This window comes from Equus przewalskii, chromosome 31, assembly GCF_037783145.1.
Source record: "Equus przewalskii isolate Varuska chromosome 31, EquPr2, whole genome shotgun sequence".
Taxonomy (NCBI): Eukaryota; Metazoa; Chordata; class Mammalia; order Perissodactyla; family Equidae; genus Equus; species Equus przewalskii.
The window spans coordinates 10,103,667-10,121,665 of NC_091861.1; the positions used below are offsets into that span (position 1 = coordinate 10,103,667).

The 17,999-nt window shown below is 36.8% G+C and overlaps 1 protein-coding gene across 8 annotated transcripts in view; it reads right to left on the bottom strand.

Moving 5' to 3' along the window:
• DISP1 (dispatched RND transporter family member 1) overlaps window positions 1–17,999 on the bottom strand; it is a 209,100-nt gene that overhangs the window by 95,602 nt on the left and 95,499 nt on the right. For 3 of the 8 annotated variants that reach the window (XM_070602070.1, XM_070602072.1, XM_070602078.1), the window contains exon 2: window positions 8,849–8,911. The exons of 4 other annotated variants lie outside the window; for them this stretch is intronic. In XM_070602070.1, the coding sequence (XP_070458171.1) occupies window positions 8,849–8,894 (46 nt within the window). In that variant the 5' untranslated portion in view covers window positions 8,895–8,911. Of the gene's footprint in view, window positions 1–8,848; window positions 8,913–17,999 lie in introns of those variants that run through there. One more of the 8 variants, XM_070602073.1, reaches the window with a different exon arrangement.

The following is a 17,999-nucleotide window of genomic DNA, read 5'->3' on the forward strand; positions in this document are numbered from 1 at the left end:
CATTGATTGTCTGCTCTTGCCTTTCAATCATGCCATCTTCTAAAGCTTTTGTGTCCCCTCCTTATCCTCTTCCCTTCACTGCCAATTCTTAGTGTATCTACTATACATTTACAGTACAAGTATATACACACAGAGTACATAAATATATTTACTCTTTCTGCTTCCTCACTACCTTTTACTCCTCAACACACAAAAACCTGGTTTCCACTTTCACCATTCTACAGAACCTGGTTTTACTACAGGTTGCTGACGACCGCAAATTGGCAAATGAGATCTCTTTTCAGGTTTCATTCTCCGTGACCTCTGTGTAGTACTTGATGCCATTAACCAGTCCCTCTTTCTGAAAACTCTCTTCTAACTTGGTTTTCCAAGCAGTATTCCATCAGGGTTTTTTTACTGCACATTGCTCTTTTTGTTGGCTTTTTTCTTCTGGCTTCTTCTTTAAACATGGGTGCTTTTCAAGGTTCTAGTCCAGCCCTCTCACCTAAAAACACTCTTTCTGAGTGATGTTAGTTAACTTTGACCTGCAATGCAGTTAACTCCCAAATCCTTATCTGCAGCTTCAGCCTCTCTTGATCTGCAGATACAAATTTCTCTCTACTGGATCTCTTTACCTGGAAGTGGCAAAAGCACTTTAACTCAACACGACTAGAGCTGTAGGAAGTTACCTTTGATTATCCTCTCTTCCCTGACACCACATTCAGCTGGTCACGAGGTCCTCTCTATCCCTTCTCCCTTCAGAATGTTTCTGCAATTTGTCTCATTCCACCCTTGCTCTCAAGTCTCCATGCTTCCGCTACACTGCATTCCTTAAATGAGCCATGCCTCTTTCTAACACAAGACCTTCCACATGCTGTTCTCTCTTCCTGAAAAATAGCACCCCACCCCCACCCCCCGCCCTCTTCTGCACTTTGCAAACTCCTAGCATTAGGAGTTGAACTGTGTCCCTCCAGAATTCATATTTTGCAGCCCTAACCCCCAGGACCTCAGAATGTGACCTCATTTGGAAATAGGGCTAATGTAGAGTAATTCATTAAGATGAGGTCATACTGGAGTAGGGTGGATCCCTAATCCAACATGACCGGTGTCTTTATAAAAAGGGGAAGCTTGGACCCAGACATGCACATAGGGAGAACACCATGTGAGGATGAAGGCCGAGATCATCAGCGTGATGTGATCTCTACAAGCCAAGGAACACTAACGACTGTCAGTAAATCCCGAGAACCTACGAGAGGCATAGAACAGACTCTCCCTCAAAGCCCTCAGAAGGAACCAACCATGCCGACCCATGATCTGAGACTTCTAGTGTCCAGAATTGTGGGACAATAAACACCTGCTTTTGAAGCCACCTCCCTGTGGCAGTTGTTATGACAGCCCTTGGAAACTAACATACCTAGTCATCGCCCAGATCTTAGCTCAAATGTCTCTTCCTCCAGGAAGTCTTCCCCGACTCCCTCAAAATGGACTAGTCCCCACCTCCCTCGCCTGCATGGTTTCACAGCTCTCTTTACTTTTCACTGATGGCATTTATCATACTTATCTGGGTGATTAATAGTACTAATGTTTATCTCCTCTACTAGTCTATAAAACAGAGCAGACCAGGTACATTAGTTCTCCTTGTATTACTGTCTTTGAAGCTCTGATCTCTACCTGAAATCATCTTACTCATCCATTTATGTACTTATTTATTGCTTGTTTCTCCCTCCATGGAGTGTAACTGCAGCTTGTAGAACAGTGCGTGGCACGTGGTTGGTGTTCAATAATTATCTACCAAATGAACTAATGCATAAGCAAACTCCAAGAGGAGAACCCATGACTGTTTTGCTCACTATTGATTGTATCTCCAGTGCTCAACATATAGAAAGTTGGTGATATAGAAAGCAACTGATAATTATATCTATTGAATGAATGAATGAATGAATGAATGAATGAGCCTATTTAATACTGACCGGCATTTCATTATAAGGAAGCTTATAATCACTGAAAAAATATTAAAAGTTTGGAGATTGTAACCTTCTATATACTAAAGGAAATCTTTTTTCATAACAATATGTTATTCATCAACTTACTTCTGCTTGCCACTTGATATTTAATATTTAAGAATATTTGCAAGCAAAAGAACTCAAAAGGCACAGCTCTCAGCTATGACTAATCTCAAAATGATTTAAATTCAGGGAATGAAGATAAAAATTTTCATTTCTTTCTTCATTAAAGTTTCTGCTCTGAAACAGCAAAATGGAAAAGGCTGACAGAGTTTTTTTCAAGATTTGCAAAAATGAAAATTGTCTTCCTTTGAATGTTACATGTTGCTGAAGTAATGCTAACAACATTAAGAAATGTTTTAAAATTATTTTCACCCATTCTCCCATGTCTCTAGCATAATAGGTATTTTCCTTTTTCTATGCTTCTTGTAGCCTTTGCCCCAAAGCATATATATTTCATGTAGTTGTAGTAATATGTGGTTATGATTATGAGAAAAATAGTTACATGGGGAAAATGATAAACCAGCTAAAAACTACATTTGGAAGAAAAACAGTATGACAAAAGCCAAAAGATAGTTTCCAAGTTCTACTGTTTGCATTCTGTCACCTTTAATCAGAAAATCTCTTGAAAGAGTTCCTTTTAAACAGGACTCTTTAGGAATTGCAGAGAAGCACTTATTGGAAGAAAACAGATTCACCAATCATCAATCAGTTCAACAGACAAGGCATACGGGGGAACTAGATACACACAAACCCTGGCTTTTGAGGGATTAAACATCAATTCATTTAATACAAGCTGACTTAGATTGCGAGGGTTTTTTCTTCCCTCATTCTTAACTTACAACACCCCTTCCCAAAATACACCGTATCAGAAATACAAAATATACGCTGCTCAAAGTATAAAATGTATTTTTAAAAAGAGTTAGGATCTCAGAAAAAAAGTATTTATCTTAAATGTTTCAAGGTTAAAAAATAAGTTGGCAACTAAATAAACTAAGGAAACTTTTAAAAGTCTTTCAAATAGGAAAACAAAAACCCCTATAAACTGAACATAACCAGTTACTCACGATAAGGTTGTCACTAAAATAACGTAAGAAGAAACCTTAAAATTGTCATAGTCCTGATAAAAGTTAACATTGTTGATGTTTAGGAAGATTTAGTTACTCTCTCCCAATTTGTGGGAGAAAATAAGGATTATTCGAACACTTTCTGGTTTGTCTGCTATCTTCAACGTGCAGCAAAATTTATTCTGCTATCAGAACACATACCTGATAAAAACACCGAAAATCTCAAAATTTAAAACAGACTCTCCCATCATTTTGGACATTCTAATTTCCTCATTTTCATACTGCCCCACGCTCAGCATTCCCTTGTTCCAGAAAAAATTTACTAAAAGTAGAACTTAGAACCCTTTTCATTCAGTAAGACCACCACAGAAAATTTTACTTTAAAAAATTCTTTCCTTCTTAAGATTGTATTGTCCAACATATGTAACAGCTTGATGTTTTTACTTTTTAAAAGATGGTTTGTTCAATATATATGTATATATACATATGTAGGCATTTGCTCCATCTCATTCACATCCATGTAGTAGCCAGCCTGTATTTCACATGTGATGGTTATTATGATTGGCTTAGTACATCTAAACTTAAAAATTACTAGTGGGCCTTGGGGGCCAGCCTGGTGGCGCAGCAGTTATGTGCGCACGTTCCACTTCTTGGTGGCCCCGGGTTCGCCGGTTCGGATCTCAGGTGCGGACAAGGCACTGCTTGGCAAAAGCCATGCTGTGGTAGGCATCCCATGTATAAAACAGTAGAGGAAGATGGGCATGGATGTTAGCTCAGGGCCAGTCTTCCTCAGCAAAAAGAGGAGGATTGGCAGTGGTTAGCTCAGGGCTGATCTTCCTCAAAAAAGAAAAACAAAAAATTACTAGTGCGCCTTTCCCTCCATTGCACACCCGTCACTTAGAATCGTGAATAGAGGAAACTCAAGTAGGGCCGTGTTATGACTATTTTGGGTAAGTCTATAAAGCTAAATCTTCTAGCTTCATTAAAGCTAAATGAAACAACTGGTATGAAACGCCAACTTGCTCCTAACATTCAGGCAGATCCACTTGCAAATCTACCCCAAACTGTGAACCCCTCATCTGAGCCCAGAATCAGTGACTCAGATTAGTGTTTGAAACAATCAAATGATAATGGGTCAGCAATGTCATTTCTCTGCTGTTATGATGTCCAAACCCCATTCCAACCTACTAAATCAGGACAAACGCTCCGTGTCCATTCTCAAAAACATCATTATTTTGAACATGAAAACATTAAAAACACAACCAGTTATTTATATTTATATTATAATATTATTTACAAATATAATTAGCCAGTTCAGGAAAATATTATGCCTGAAACTAACAAGTATTTTGAACTATGAACTTAAGAGTAACGGAGAAGAAAATACCTTGACAAGTCTCCTTTAACCTCAACTAGCTGAAAAATGTCCAGATGCTCTAGCTATGATCACAAGAACAGCCAATCAGAAGGATAACAAGAGGCAGGAAACTTCAAGTATTCAAAGAAGTATTTCAAAAATGTGCCTGTCTTAACAAGCAACATTTTAAGGTGTAAGAGGATAACACACACCAGCTTTCAGTCTCCAATTTCCCATGAACCTGACATCACGGAAGAAATCTGATAACTTGGTATCTCTGAAACCAAACCTTCAGCTTCTTTGATTATTTTCTTCCCCACACAAAAATTCTTTTTAGCTGGCTTTTTAAAATAGCTCAACTACATACTTTGAGTTTACATATAGTTGTGCATTTATCAATAAACTGGCCTTCCCAGATGTGCCTGCAGTTAAAGATGCCAGCACCCAAAGAATTCTGAGAGATGCATTACATCGAACTGTAAACTCCCATAAGGAAGCATTTTGAACAACTAATCCTCTGCCTTTCAGTAAACCAGATTAACTCCAAATGATCTCTCTCGAAACTCTTTAAGCAAACATGATGTTTCAAATCACTTGTAGCTATTTTCAACTCCCTTTTGGCAAAGGATTTTTCTTTCTAGGCTTTCTATGTCAAATGACTGCCCTATGCAAGCAAAGACTGCCTTGAGTCACTCTGCTTCAAAGGAAACGCAACATAAGATGGTCTCTCAAAACAGTTCTGACATCAAAGTGTGCCCCAGCTTCCTATACCTTTGGAATTGACGGGGTTAGTCTGTGCAAGCGAAGGAACTTCAAAGAGCTGGCCCCCAGCCAGCCACATTCGTGCTCGGTTGCCTCCTATACTAAGTTAATCCTCCTTAAGGAAGACATGCAGGGATTATTTACCAGAGATCTCAACTTTGTCTTCAGACAGTCACTGGAGCACTGTCTGAAAATAAGTTTGGGGCTTTGTTGACTTTGTCAATGTAATTTTAAAGCACGTAGTAGGTATTCAATAAACATTTCTTGAACGCATAAATACCTGAATCTGATAGCATACAAAACAAGTGCTAAGAGGTGTGGTAGCTGCTCCTGTCACCAGGAGTGTTACCCAATAAACGTCAGAATGTTGCTCTGCTTCTGTCTCACTATTCAGATTTCCAGTGCCTCGCTCTCTGCCATCGGCATCAGAAAGACGTATAGGAGAAACATAAAAGGAACGTACGCATCAGCTCCATTATCTGAGTCGAAGAGGCATCACTGGAAGGTCTTCTCCCTCCCCTGTGTCTCCCCATCGCTGAGGTGGAGGGCTCTACCGCTATAACACATACATCAGTTAGGCCTCTACGTCTCCTTCCAAGTTGCCCTCTGCAGGGGTTTTCAACCACATTCGTACAACAGACTACCAGAAAATCATGGTGCTCTTGATGAAAGAGCACGCTGACTCTGTGAGGCACCATAAAACAAGATATATTTAATTCTGTCATGCAAACTAGGAAGAATTTCCTAGCAGACAATATTACTGTGCACGTATTTTTTAAGGAAACTCAACCAAGGGCCTATATATCACAACGAAAAACAAACATGAATTTTACATGATCATCTTAAGGTCTTGCATTAATAATAATATGATTTAACTGTTCATTTGTCTTGCCATCTAATGTTTACTAACAAAAGTAATAATAGATATGAACAATGTACAAGAGAATACCTAAAAACTGAGCAAATTCTACCTGTTAAACATCATTTTTCACCACCTTGGAAAAGACCACTTTTACCGTACTTGGCCGAGACACAACCTAGGCAGCTTGTGGGATAGCAGAGTGCCACGGAAGTTTAATTTGAGAATCAAACCATGACATAATCAGGGAGAGTAAACAGAGGGGACGGATGTACCCTGATTATGCCCCCGCCAGATCTCTTCAGAGAAGTAGACTGAGCCTTTTGCAGGCCATAGACAGCCATGGCAACTCCTTCCTTAGCTGAGGAAGACTTGAAACCCCTGGGGGTCAAGAGACCCTTTCAAGGGATCTGCAAGGTCAAAACTATTTTCATGAAACAATATTAAGTCATTATGTGCCTTTTTCACTCTTATTCTCTCACGAGTGTCCCATGGAGCTTTCTAGAAGCTACATGATGTGTGATGTTGCACCAGATTGAATGTAAAAGCAGACAGGAAAACCCGGCTGTCCTTTATTAAACCAGACATTAAAGAGATCTGTAAACAATGTAAAACAATGTCACTACTCTACTTGTTTACTTTGGTAAATACAGTTATTTTTCATGAAATATGTTATTCATGTTAACCAGTAATAGTTTTATTTTTAACGAATTAATGAAAATTTTAAAATTCTGTTTTAATTTCTACCATGGTAAAGATTGATAGATATAACTCACATAAACAGAAGCTCCTTGAGGTCCTCAACCAATTTTAAGAGCCCAAAGGGTTCTACAGATCAAAAAGTTTGAGAACCTCTGGCTTAGAGAGTAGGAAACAACTAGGCAAAGATTTAAAGGGCAATGCTAGGAAAAAGCAGCATATCAGAGATTTAGATGTGGGCTTAGGATAAGTGAGACCTAAACAGCTCACATTTCCACAGTGCCTGGGTAGTTAATTCATTTAATTTATAGCCACATCCCTATAATAATTATTTTCTGTTTTGCAGATCCCAGAACTCTCATTAATTGGGACTAGGACAACTTAATTTCATGAATGTAATACACTAATTAGTCACTTAAAATTTAAGATGCCCTACCCTCTGTTGTGGGGTGGGGTGGGGGGGACAGGAGGGATCCTGTGTTGCCACAGATATTTAGTATTTAGTGAAGGGTCCAACCAAATTCAACCTCAACCACATCAAGTGGTCACAAAGAGTTCTCAATATCAGATACCCTGGAAACGCTCTAAGGAGAGTTTTATTTAGTCAAAGTAGCAAATTATTAACACCCGCCCTTAATTTTTTTTTCAAAAGAAATTCATCTTTTCTGTGCTATACAGCAGTAGAATCGAAACTTTTTTCTTCCACCCCTCATGAGCAAAGTATTCTTGAGCACATACCCCCAATTTAGAATATAAATTATAGAAATGTACTTTTATACCAAAAAGTTAAGTAAATTCAAACACATATAAATTAAAAGTTTTAAAAGGACAGATGAATAATACTCTATTTTATTTATTAATGGTTCAAACTATTTCACTAAAACATTATTTTATTAATTATTCATATATCAATATAGTAAGAACAGTGTTATTATACATGCTTTTTTTAAAAAAAACCTTGATTTAATCCTCTGCGATAAAGTGATTTGCAAGTCTGGTTCTAATTTCAGGTTATTTGGGTACTTTAGTTTTAGTGGCTGTCACACTGGGGAAAAAAATCTCACAAATAATATGTAGATCCAAATGCACATCTTTGGTTCGTTAACAAATCACGACACTTGTTTTTCAATTCCACCCATTAGTTGCTAGACATTTGCTTTCATGTACTGAGTGTTAATTTAAAAGGTTAAAACGCTGTAAGTGGTGACTTCAATAGCTAATACCCCAAGGTACAAGAGGCACATAGAATGAAATTAATCATCAACAGGCACATATCTAATAAGTTGAAGAATTGAGATTCAAAGCCAGAAAGTATGACTTTAAAGTCAATGGAAGAAACTCTTGTAGCTCAAAGTGCGATCCACACCAGCTGCATCTGCTGGGAGCACGTTATAAATGCAGATTCTCAGGCCCCGCTCCAGATCTATTGACTCCAAATCTGCTTTTTAACTAGATCCCCAGATGATCTGTATGCATATTAAAATTGAGAAGCACTGTTCTAAAACGTTTATATATATACTTTAAAAATCACTTGAATGTCTAGTATCTAAGAACACTTAACACCTGTCTATAGACATTCACTAAAGAATTCAACTTCAAATGGTCTGATAACTAGACATTTGTAAACGCCCAAAATTACTTACATTGGAGAGAGTCAGAGACACATAACTATGTTTCTTTAGATTTTTTTTTATCACAATAGTTCACCAGAGAGATACATACATAGTTTGCATTAGTTAGGCTTTCTAGAGAAAAGCTTCCATAAAATCACAATTTACTATTATCTTAGCCGCTTTACATTGCACATCAACGTACGAAACAGTCATTGTATTTCCTGCAAAACTGCTGTGAGTGCCTAAAATGTGGACTACTCAAAGTCATGAACCCTATCTTAGTTCTTTTGTATCGCTGGTCAATGGTAAAGTGCCTAAGTACATAGTAGCAATGCAATTAACATTTGCTACATGCATAGATGAAACAAAGCATAGAGCTATCATCTGGGATCCCACTCTGCAGGCATTGTGATAAAAGTTCCACACATATTTTTATATCCTAACAACAGTCCTTAGAAGTAGGAATCAGAAGCTCAGAGAGGGAAAGTAACTTACCCAACATTACATACCTGATAAGAGACTGGATTTAAATTCAGGTCTGACTTCAAAGCCCATGAGCTAGACCAGTGGTTCTGAAAACAGGTGAACATCAGAATCATCTGGAGTACTTTTAAAGAATAGATTCCCACTTCTCTGATTACACCTTTTTACACTGCTCTGACTCTAGAACCATGATGTTTCACATACTCACAAAATAAACAAATAAAACCCCAAACTGAATTCAAACAGGAACAAATGATGCTAACTGTATTATAAATGAATAACAATCAAACTGAATGGGGTGGGGAAGGAAAGAACTAACCCTAATAAACTTCGGATAACACTGTTTTGACTGCATACTGTAAGACAAAAGAAAAGAAGAAGCATACACAAGTACTATATTCTAGTTAGTCATTCACAGGGGTATAGGCTAGCAATTCTGAAACTACTTCTGTCAAGATCTCTCAACCTTGGCACTTTGGGCCATATAATTTTTGGTTGCGGTGGAGGTCCTGTGCATTGTAGGGTGCTTAGGCCATTCCCACGCTCTAGTCATTAGATGCCATTAGTATTCCCCTCTCCCCCAGTTGTGACAACCAAAACTGTCTCCAGACATTGTCAGTGTTCATCTGGGGGATGAAACTGCCTCCAGTTGAGAACCACTGCTTTGTGTGTACACTAGGTTTAAACAAATAAGTAAATATATTGTAGATAATGAGAACCAGGTTCCTCACTGCTAAAGTTACAAATAAGACAAGGGGAAACGTTAGAAAGAACCATATCTTGTTGGATTTGACTCAGAGGTAGGAACTCAGTGTTTAATATATATGTACTGATGGCTATTGAAACAAATACACATGTGTAGATGTGTTGGTATATATACACATATTTCCTAGCTCTGTCCCCTGAAAGGGCCTAGAAGCAATGATAGCCAAGTAGCAAGGAGCACATCCAGCACCCAGAGCTTGGTTTCTAAATACCATTCTCCGATAAAAGAAACGAGGACCCCTTGGAGCTCTAGGGCTGTTGCAGGAAAAATATAAGATGAGTCTGGAATATCTTGTGTTGTCTCAAGAAGTGCTAAAATACAAACAAATGCTAAAAAAATATGGAAAGCAGAAAAAAGCCAATTCAAAGGAGCTCACAACAGCCAAGGCTGGAACAATTTGAGCAACAAAATAAATTAACAATGGTATTCGATTAAAACCCAGAAAATGAAATGAATATTCATGAGGCCACATTGATATAAATAAATGAGGGAGAAGGGATAATTTTTCTTTACAGTAGCTTTGCAATTATTGAATGTACAAGGAATGGTGGAAATAAAAAATTAGGCAAATACCATAGTAATAATTGTTGCAGGCAAGAGTCACAATGGTTTGATGAGAAACAGGATATTTGCATAGTCATCAAACCACTGTGGCTCTTGCCTACAACATTATTACTGTGGTGTTTGCCTAATGGTACTATTTGCATCTTTTGATGAAAAACAGGGTATTTTCAAAATGTTTCCCCACAGCATGCTTATTAATTACAAAGGGAAAAATAGTAACCTTACAGAATAAAAAACTGGGCAGACACCTTAACCAAGTGGTCAAAGTTAACATCCCCAGTAATAAGACCTATTGACATCAGATACCCCCTGATAGGATGCGCTGACAGGGTACAGCCTCTCTTCTGTGATATTTCTGCCAAAAATGCATAGCCTCAATCTAACTATGAGAAAACATCAGACATACCCAAATTGAAGGACATTTTTACCAAAATGCTGAAAAGTACTCTTCAAAATTGCCAAGGTCATGAAAGATAAAGAAGACAGGAACTATTACAGGTTGAAAGGGACTGGGAAGACAAGACAATTTAGTGCAATGTGGGATCCTGGATTAGATTCTGGGCCACAGAAAGGATATAAATGGGGAAACTGGCAAAATTTAAATAGGTTTTATAGACCAGTTAATGGTATTATAACAATGTTACTTTCCTTGTTTTAATAATTGTGCTATAGTTATGCAAGATGACATGAAGAAAAGCTAAGTGAAGGGTCACTGGGAACTCTCTGTAAATTCTCTGAAGGTTTAAAAGTATTTCAAAATTAAAAGTTAAAAATAAAGGGGGGCTGGCCCAGTATCGTAGTGGTTAAGTTCTCGCATTCTACTTTGGCAGCCCAAGGTTCGCCAGTTCAGATCCTGGATGCTGACCTACACACTGCCCATCAAGCCACGCTGTGGCAGCATCCCACATAGAAGAACTACAAGGACTTAACAACCAGGATCTACAACTATGTACTGGGGCTTTGGGGAGGAAAAAAAAAAAACGTTCCTGCGCCCAAGTGAATATGTAAGAATTCCAGAGGAGGGAAACCTAGGAATTTGTATTTTTAAATAGCCCAAGTGATTCTGATGCAGTCACCCAACAGGAGTTTGAGGACGCTAATCAGCAACCAAGATTTTGATTAAAAAAATAACAGACCCAAACAGTAATTTTTTACTGAGAGCCAACTACAGAACAGGTATTCTACTAGGCTACCATGATGAGTAAGCAGTATGAGTTCTTGTCTTCAAAGGGCTCAGTCTAGTAGCTTTCCTTATAATCAGAGCCCCTCTCACCTTATAAAGTGTGATCACCCTCTATTTTAGTATAGAAGATCTATTTTATATTTTGTCTACTTGTAAGCAAATGTAGCATATTGTAGATTTTCCTTATTTAAGTATAGAATTGTAACACCACACATGGTGCATTTCCAGAGCCTTGTTATCTATTTCCGATGAACCTTTTGCAAGTACATACAACTATATGTGTATAATTAACAAATCTGCATATGCTTATGCCTATGGAACTATTTCTTGTAACTCTTGCAATCTGTCTCTAAACAATGTATGATCTTTATTTTGGTAAATGTGAAGACTGAACAAAAGTAATGTTTCTATAAAAAACTTTGTACATTTGTACAACCTTGGTTATTATTGGTGCTTTCTTCTTCTTAGTCTTTTAAATTATTTTCTGAGGATAAATTTCCATGCTTGGAATTACTGGGTCAGAGGATATGAACATATTTATGGTGCTTAAATTGCATTGTCAAATTGCCCTCTACACACGTGACAAACACTGGGCCTTATCATCTTCTTTAGAAAACAAAAAATATTAGTTTAAAAGACATGAAATTATTCTCCTATCTTATTTTAGCTGGCATTTCTTTAATTAATGGTACTATCCCATAAGTTTCTTTGCCAAGTGGATATATATATATCTTTTATATATATATATATATATATATATACATATATCTTATATATATATATGTTTTCTATATACTTTTTTTCTAAAGGCTGGTCCAACCATCATCTTAGATATTTCACTATAGTCTTTATATGTGATAGAACTCAACATTCTTTCTGAAAAATTTTTTTGCAAAACTGTATCCTTTTTAACTGCTCTAATAACTTTTTATTTTTTCACTGTATATTAATTTCTAAATATGTATACAGATACACTATGCTGATGTTTCACATGACAATATGTTAACATTGTCATCATCATCATTTATTTCCAGTAGGTTTAGCCTGTCATAAGAAGACAAGGAATTTATATAATTCTGTCATAAAACACTTTCTTCGTTTTTTCAAATTCCATAGAAAATCAAGTTAGAGAAATGAAAATGACCCAAAAATAAAACAAATAGGAAGTTTTAAAACTAGGACAAAGGAAATACACAGAGAATATTTTTCTCTATTCATTCATAAAGTTACAAAGAGAAAAATTTAGTCCCTTTACATTAACCTGCAAATTTTCAATATTTCTTCCCTCTCTAGACAAAGATACTTTAAATCTAATGCAGACAAGAGAAGATCCCACCAAACTTTAATTTCCTGCTCCTTCTGTCAGTGTATGGAGCTCCTCTAAAAACCTGCCCTCCCGGACGACTAACACAGGACAAGGAACCACTCCTCCATGCACAGGCGATTGGAGGAGCCTCTGGGAGAAAAGGCCAATTCACACGCCTTCCAGGAGGATTTAAATCTAGAAGCTAAATCTTAGAAGATGAGACAAAATCATTGAGAAATAAAATTGTGATTTTTATTTGCGATGTACATTTTATTTAAAATCATTTGTAGTGTACAATTATTTTATTCTTGACTATCTCACAACATGACTCTATATGTTAAGAAAATCTGAGACTTCTCCATGTCAATTTCAGATAGAAATCAGATAATTCCTTGTATGTTCATTTGGCACTTCCTTTACAGATCTGTCAACATTCCAATTCTATAGAAAAGAAAATGCTTGCCGTTTTTCTAAATGTTAATCATTAAAAGTCTATAAACCTCCCAACCTCAAAATTTCCCTTTTGTTGGTCCAATCTTGTTAACTGCCTTCCTAAATGTTTTAATTTGGTACAACAGTCTTATTTTATGTGTACATGTTGGATCCATAAACACTTATAAATATATATGAAGGTACTCACTTAACACTTTGTTCCAGTCCACTCTTTTAAAAATAGGACTATCATTTGTGTCCCTTCCAAAATGTAAAATTAAAGATTGTCAAAGCAGCACTTTTCCTTTAAACCAAAACTAAAGGTATAAAGGACTTTTAAAAACCTTTGAGCATAACAACTGAAAATATTATGTTGCTAATTTCACAATCTCAAACTATACCCTAATGACAACAGGCTCCTGTCAATAAATCCATTATGGAGCTGCAAACATGGCTCTCCTCAATATTGTAAAGAGAACTGCAAGAAGGAAGAGAAAATAAAAGCACTTGTCTGAACATCTTGTCCCTTTACTAAAATCCATTAATGTGAACAACCGAAATGTTTATCAACAACTCTAAAGGAAACTGACAAGTTCTGCTTTAGTGGGATATAGCAGGCATGTCAGTTTTCTCAAAGCCAAACAAGTTAAAACCAATTTTCCTATATACAACACTTTTCTAGAACTCCTCCAGACATTATATTTTAGGATGATTATTAATTAAGTTACATATATGTAGTCTTCTCTGTCCACGCTCAGGAAAGCCACACATTCCACAGAACCATCTTTATCCCTGACTAGTTCAAAGAGGAAAATGTTGCCCTCTCTTTAAAGAACCTAAGTTCTTCCCTGTGATAAATATCCTTCCTCACAGAAAAGGAATCTGCTACAAAGGCCTGAGCAGACTGCATTCCCTAGCATGGCAATGTGCAAGTGATTTTAAGTAAATAATGTTTACTCTCTTTCTGATTACAAAAGTAGTACATGCATACTGAAGAAAAACTGGACCACACCGAAAAAGACAAACAGTGCAAGAACAATCACCCGTGATCCCAAAGCCCAAACACAGCTTAACATCCTGGCGCATATATTTCCAGTCCTGTATATGCCCATGTCTGTTTCTCTTTTTAAAATATAATTGAGATTGTGCTTTCTGCTTTCTCCCCATTTAATATCATAACAAGCACTTTCTCAAGATAACTTAAATTTCATAAATAGAAATTGTAACGGTTGCATGATATTCCATCATATAGATACCTCCTAATTTGTTCAAACATTCCCCCATGATTGAACATTAGATTGCTTCTGATTTTTGTTATTATAAAAAAACTACTTCAACGAATATCTTTGTACACGACTCCTTTTTTTGCATATTTATTACTATTTCCTTAAGACTCCTGGAAGTGCAGTCTTGATACATGTTATAAAGTTGCTCTCCTGAATGTCATGCCCATCTATATTCCACAAGCAAGGCATGAATGTTCATTTCAACAAATCCTTAACAACATGGAGTGTTAAAATATATTTCATTAATCTAAATAGGTGAAAACAGTATCCTATTTTGAATTTACATTTCTTGGATTACCAGGGAAATAAAATCTTTTTTATTTATATACTAGTAATATATACATCCTCTTTTGTGAAATGCCTTTTTGTCTATTAAGATTTTGGTCTTTTCTGTATCAATCTGTATTTTTAACAATTAATATTGAATGGATATCAATCTCATCTTTTTTTTTTTTTTTGAGGAAGATTAGCCCTAAGCTAACATCTGCTGCCAATCCTCCTCTTTTTGCTGAGGAAGACTGGCCCTGAGCTAACACCCGTGCCCATCTTCCTCTACTTTATACATGGGACACCTACCACAGCATGGCTTGCCAAGCAGTGCCATGTCTGCACCTGAGATCTGAACCAGCAAACCCCGGGACGCCGAAGCGGAACATGCAAACTTAACCGCTGCGCCACCGGCCGGCCCCTCAATCTCGTCATTTTTGATGCAACCACAGTAATACTAGCTTGCTTTATGTTTTATGCCCTAAAAAATGACTTTAAGTTTAAAATATATTCTTCATAATTCATAAGGGAAAATGTAGATAATACATTTTGCAGAAATCGAAAATTCTATAATATATGGATATTCCTTATCTATTTCCAAAATTTCTTTACCAGTCCTTTAAGTCATCACATGACATCACACGAGGCTACTGAAAACCAGGCCATATGTCACTCATTTCACCCTTCCTACCTCCTTCACCAACACAGTGCTCCTCACTCTTTAACAACAATGCTAAACACACTCAAGTGTGATAAATGGGCATCAAGTGTGCTTGTTTGGGTTTAAAGCATTTCAACATATTTTATACAGCAAAGGAAATGGAAAAGTAAAAATATTTCACTGAGGTCATAAACAACTAAGCCAGGTGTCTTATTGCCAGAGGATGGACTGTCACTTAAGATATTAAACAATTCTGTTTTTAAACAAATGTTACTAACAAGCACAATTTAAAAACTAATACTCTTCAAAAGTCCTTCTCTGAGAGGGCTAATTTCAGTACAAGGTAAAACTATTAGGGCCTCTAATCCATTAAAGGGCAGTCTTTAACTGCTCAAAAGGAGAGAAGAAAAAACAAAAAACCAATCTGCTAAATAAACATACATTAATTAAAATGTTGCTTTTATTTCTACCCCAAAGCAAGTATTTACACTTAGCCTCCTTACACATAAAATTAGAATGCTAGTTCTCTTTAACAAATGCAGTTGAGAGAATCCTCAGTTTACCTGAAGCATTAAAGTCACAACTTAACTGTGAAGAAAAGGCCCTCCCCAATTTTTGTGGACTTTTTAAATAATCTATTGCGTGAAACTTACTAAATGATCTAATAATGAAGCCTATTCCTTCCTTGTTCATAGTTTTTAATGTCTTTGTGACAGTTAATTTTATGTGTCAGTTTGGCTGACCATGGTGTCCAGATATTTGGTGAAACATTATTCTGGGTCTGCTGGATCACATGGCCCAAGTGCCAGAGCAGCTTGCATGGCAGCCCAGACCTTTTGCAGAGCTTTCTTTTGTTCTGAGCGCCACCCCCCCAAAAATTATAATGCTAGTAATACTAAGGGGCAGATCTCAGCTTTCCAGAAATTAATTTTTTAAGATTACAGAAGCTCCCTTACAGATCTTTCTAAGAATTAAACAGAACATTTGAAGGTTTTGCTTTCAAAAGTCAGTAAACTTATTTTTAAAAAAACATGCTATATTTCTACACTACTTTAGGGTTTACAAAAATGCTTCATCCATAAATTGTTGAGTTGATCATTCTAATCCCTATTTTCCACATAGGGCATCTATGCTGAGAATAATTCACGATTCACCACAGAGCTAATCAGAGCATATCCCCTCCCCTAGAGACCTTTCTGTAACACCCACTGCCTCCTCATAAGCCAAATGTCTGTGAGCATAACGGAAACCAGAGTACCCTGGAGCCAACCTAAGCGTTAAACCTAAGGCTCCTGCTTAGAAATGAATAATTAAAAGCACTAGCTAAAAATGTGAACAATTTACCAAAAATAATAATAATAATAATAGTAATAATAAATTCAAATTAACTTCCTCATAACTAAATTAAATTCAAATCAAAACATTCAGATGCTAGTTTGACTTATCACGTGGGCTAAATTTAAGTTTGCTGATACCTCATCCTGGCAAAGGTGGGGAAATGCACACTGTCAGACCCATAGGAGGTAAAACAAACTGGCGCAACCTTTCTAGAGGACAACACAGGAACAGTTACTAATGTATTTTATAAATACGCCTTTAAAAATACACTTTAACTCAGAAATCCCATTGCCACAGGAGTTGACACTATGACTAACCTAAAAGTTCATCAAAATAAAATATACAAGGCTATTTGTTGCACCATTCTTTATTTAGTGAAGGAGAAAAGAAGAAAAAGAGGAGGAAGAAGAGGGAGAAGGAGAAAATAGAAACAAATTATGCATCAACAGGGAACTAGTTAAGGTTCATTTCTATAATAGAATTTTAAGCATTAAAAAATGTTTATCTTTGTACTTTTCTATTTTTTTAACTTCTACTTTAAGTCCTTGATTCTTTTCCTCTACTTACCAGTTTTCAGAATAACAAGTTGCTCCCTTAGTATCCTCTCAAGGTGACCAATGAGGAATGAGATTTTTTTTCTTTTTTTAATCTATTTTTGAAAGCCAGCCCACATCCTCTCTCCTTCTCTCATCCAACTTCTGGTCTCCCCTTTATTGCTGGAGGCAACATGCGAAATGGCTCAGAAATGAAGGCGAGCAGCTCCACAGCAGAGGGAGGGAGAGGGGCGATCTTGCGCAGCGAGCACCAAAAGACACTCCTGATCACCTACTGTGTGACACAGAGCATGGCGCCTTGGACATAGCAAACCCTCAACAAGGATTTGTTTGATTCATTAATGCACGGAAAACACTTACAACATTAATGTATTAAGCACGTCGTGGGGGGAGTATCATTGGTCATTTGGGTAACAGTGGTTATATCCAATGGAATCTATTTAGAATACTGTTACATTCCCTGATATTGTTTCACTATCTATTTGAAGCTTTAACTTTGTGTTTGTACAATACAGCATAAACTTAGCCCCTGTACAACAAAGGATTCTATTATATTTAAAGAAGATGACCATGAAGGTGCGTAGTTGTTGGCAAAAAGGATTACTGGGTGACCAACACTCTTTTCCAAGTGCATAAAAGTTAAAACAAACTACCTACTGGTTTGTGGATGGGGCTTCTGCCTCTTAATTCTTGCCTTCTTTCAAAAACCCATCAACACCGGCTGTGACTGCTCTGGGCCTATTCAGCATATCATTTTCTAGTACTCCCTAAAAATATCCCATTGCTTAAAGGTGTTTCCAAACTCTCCTTCACACTTTTC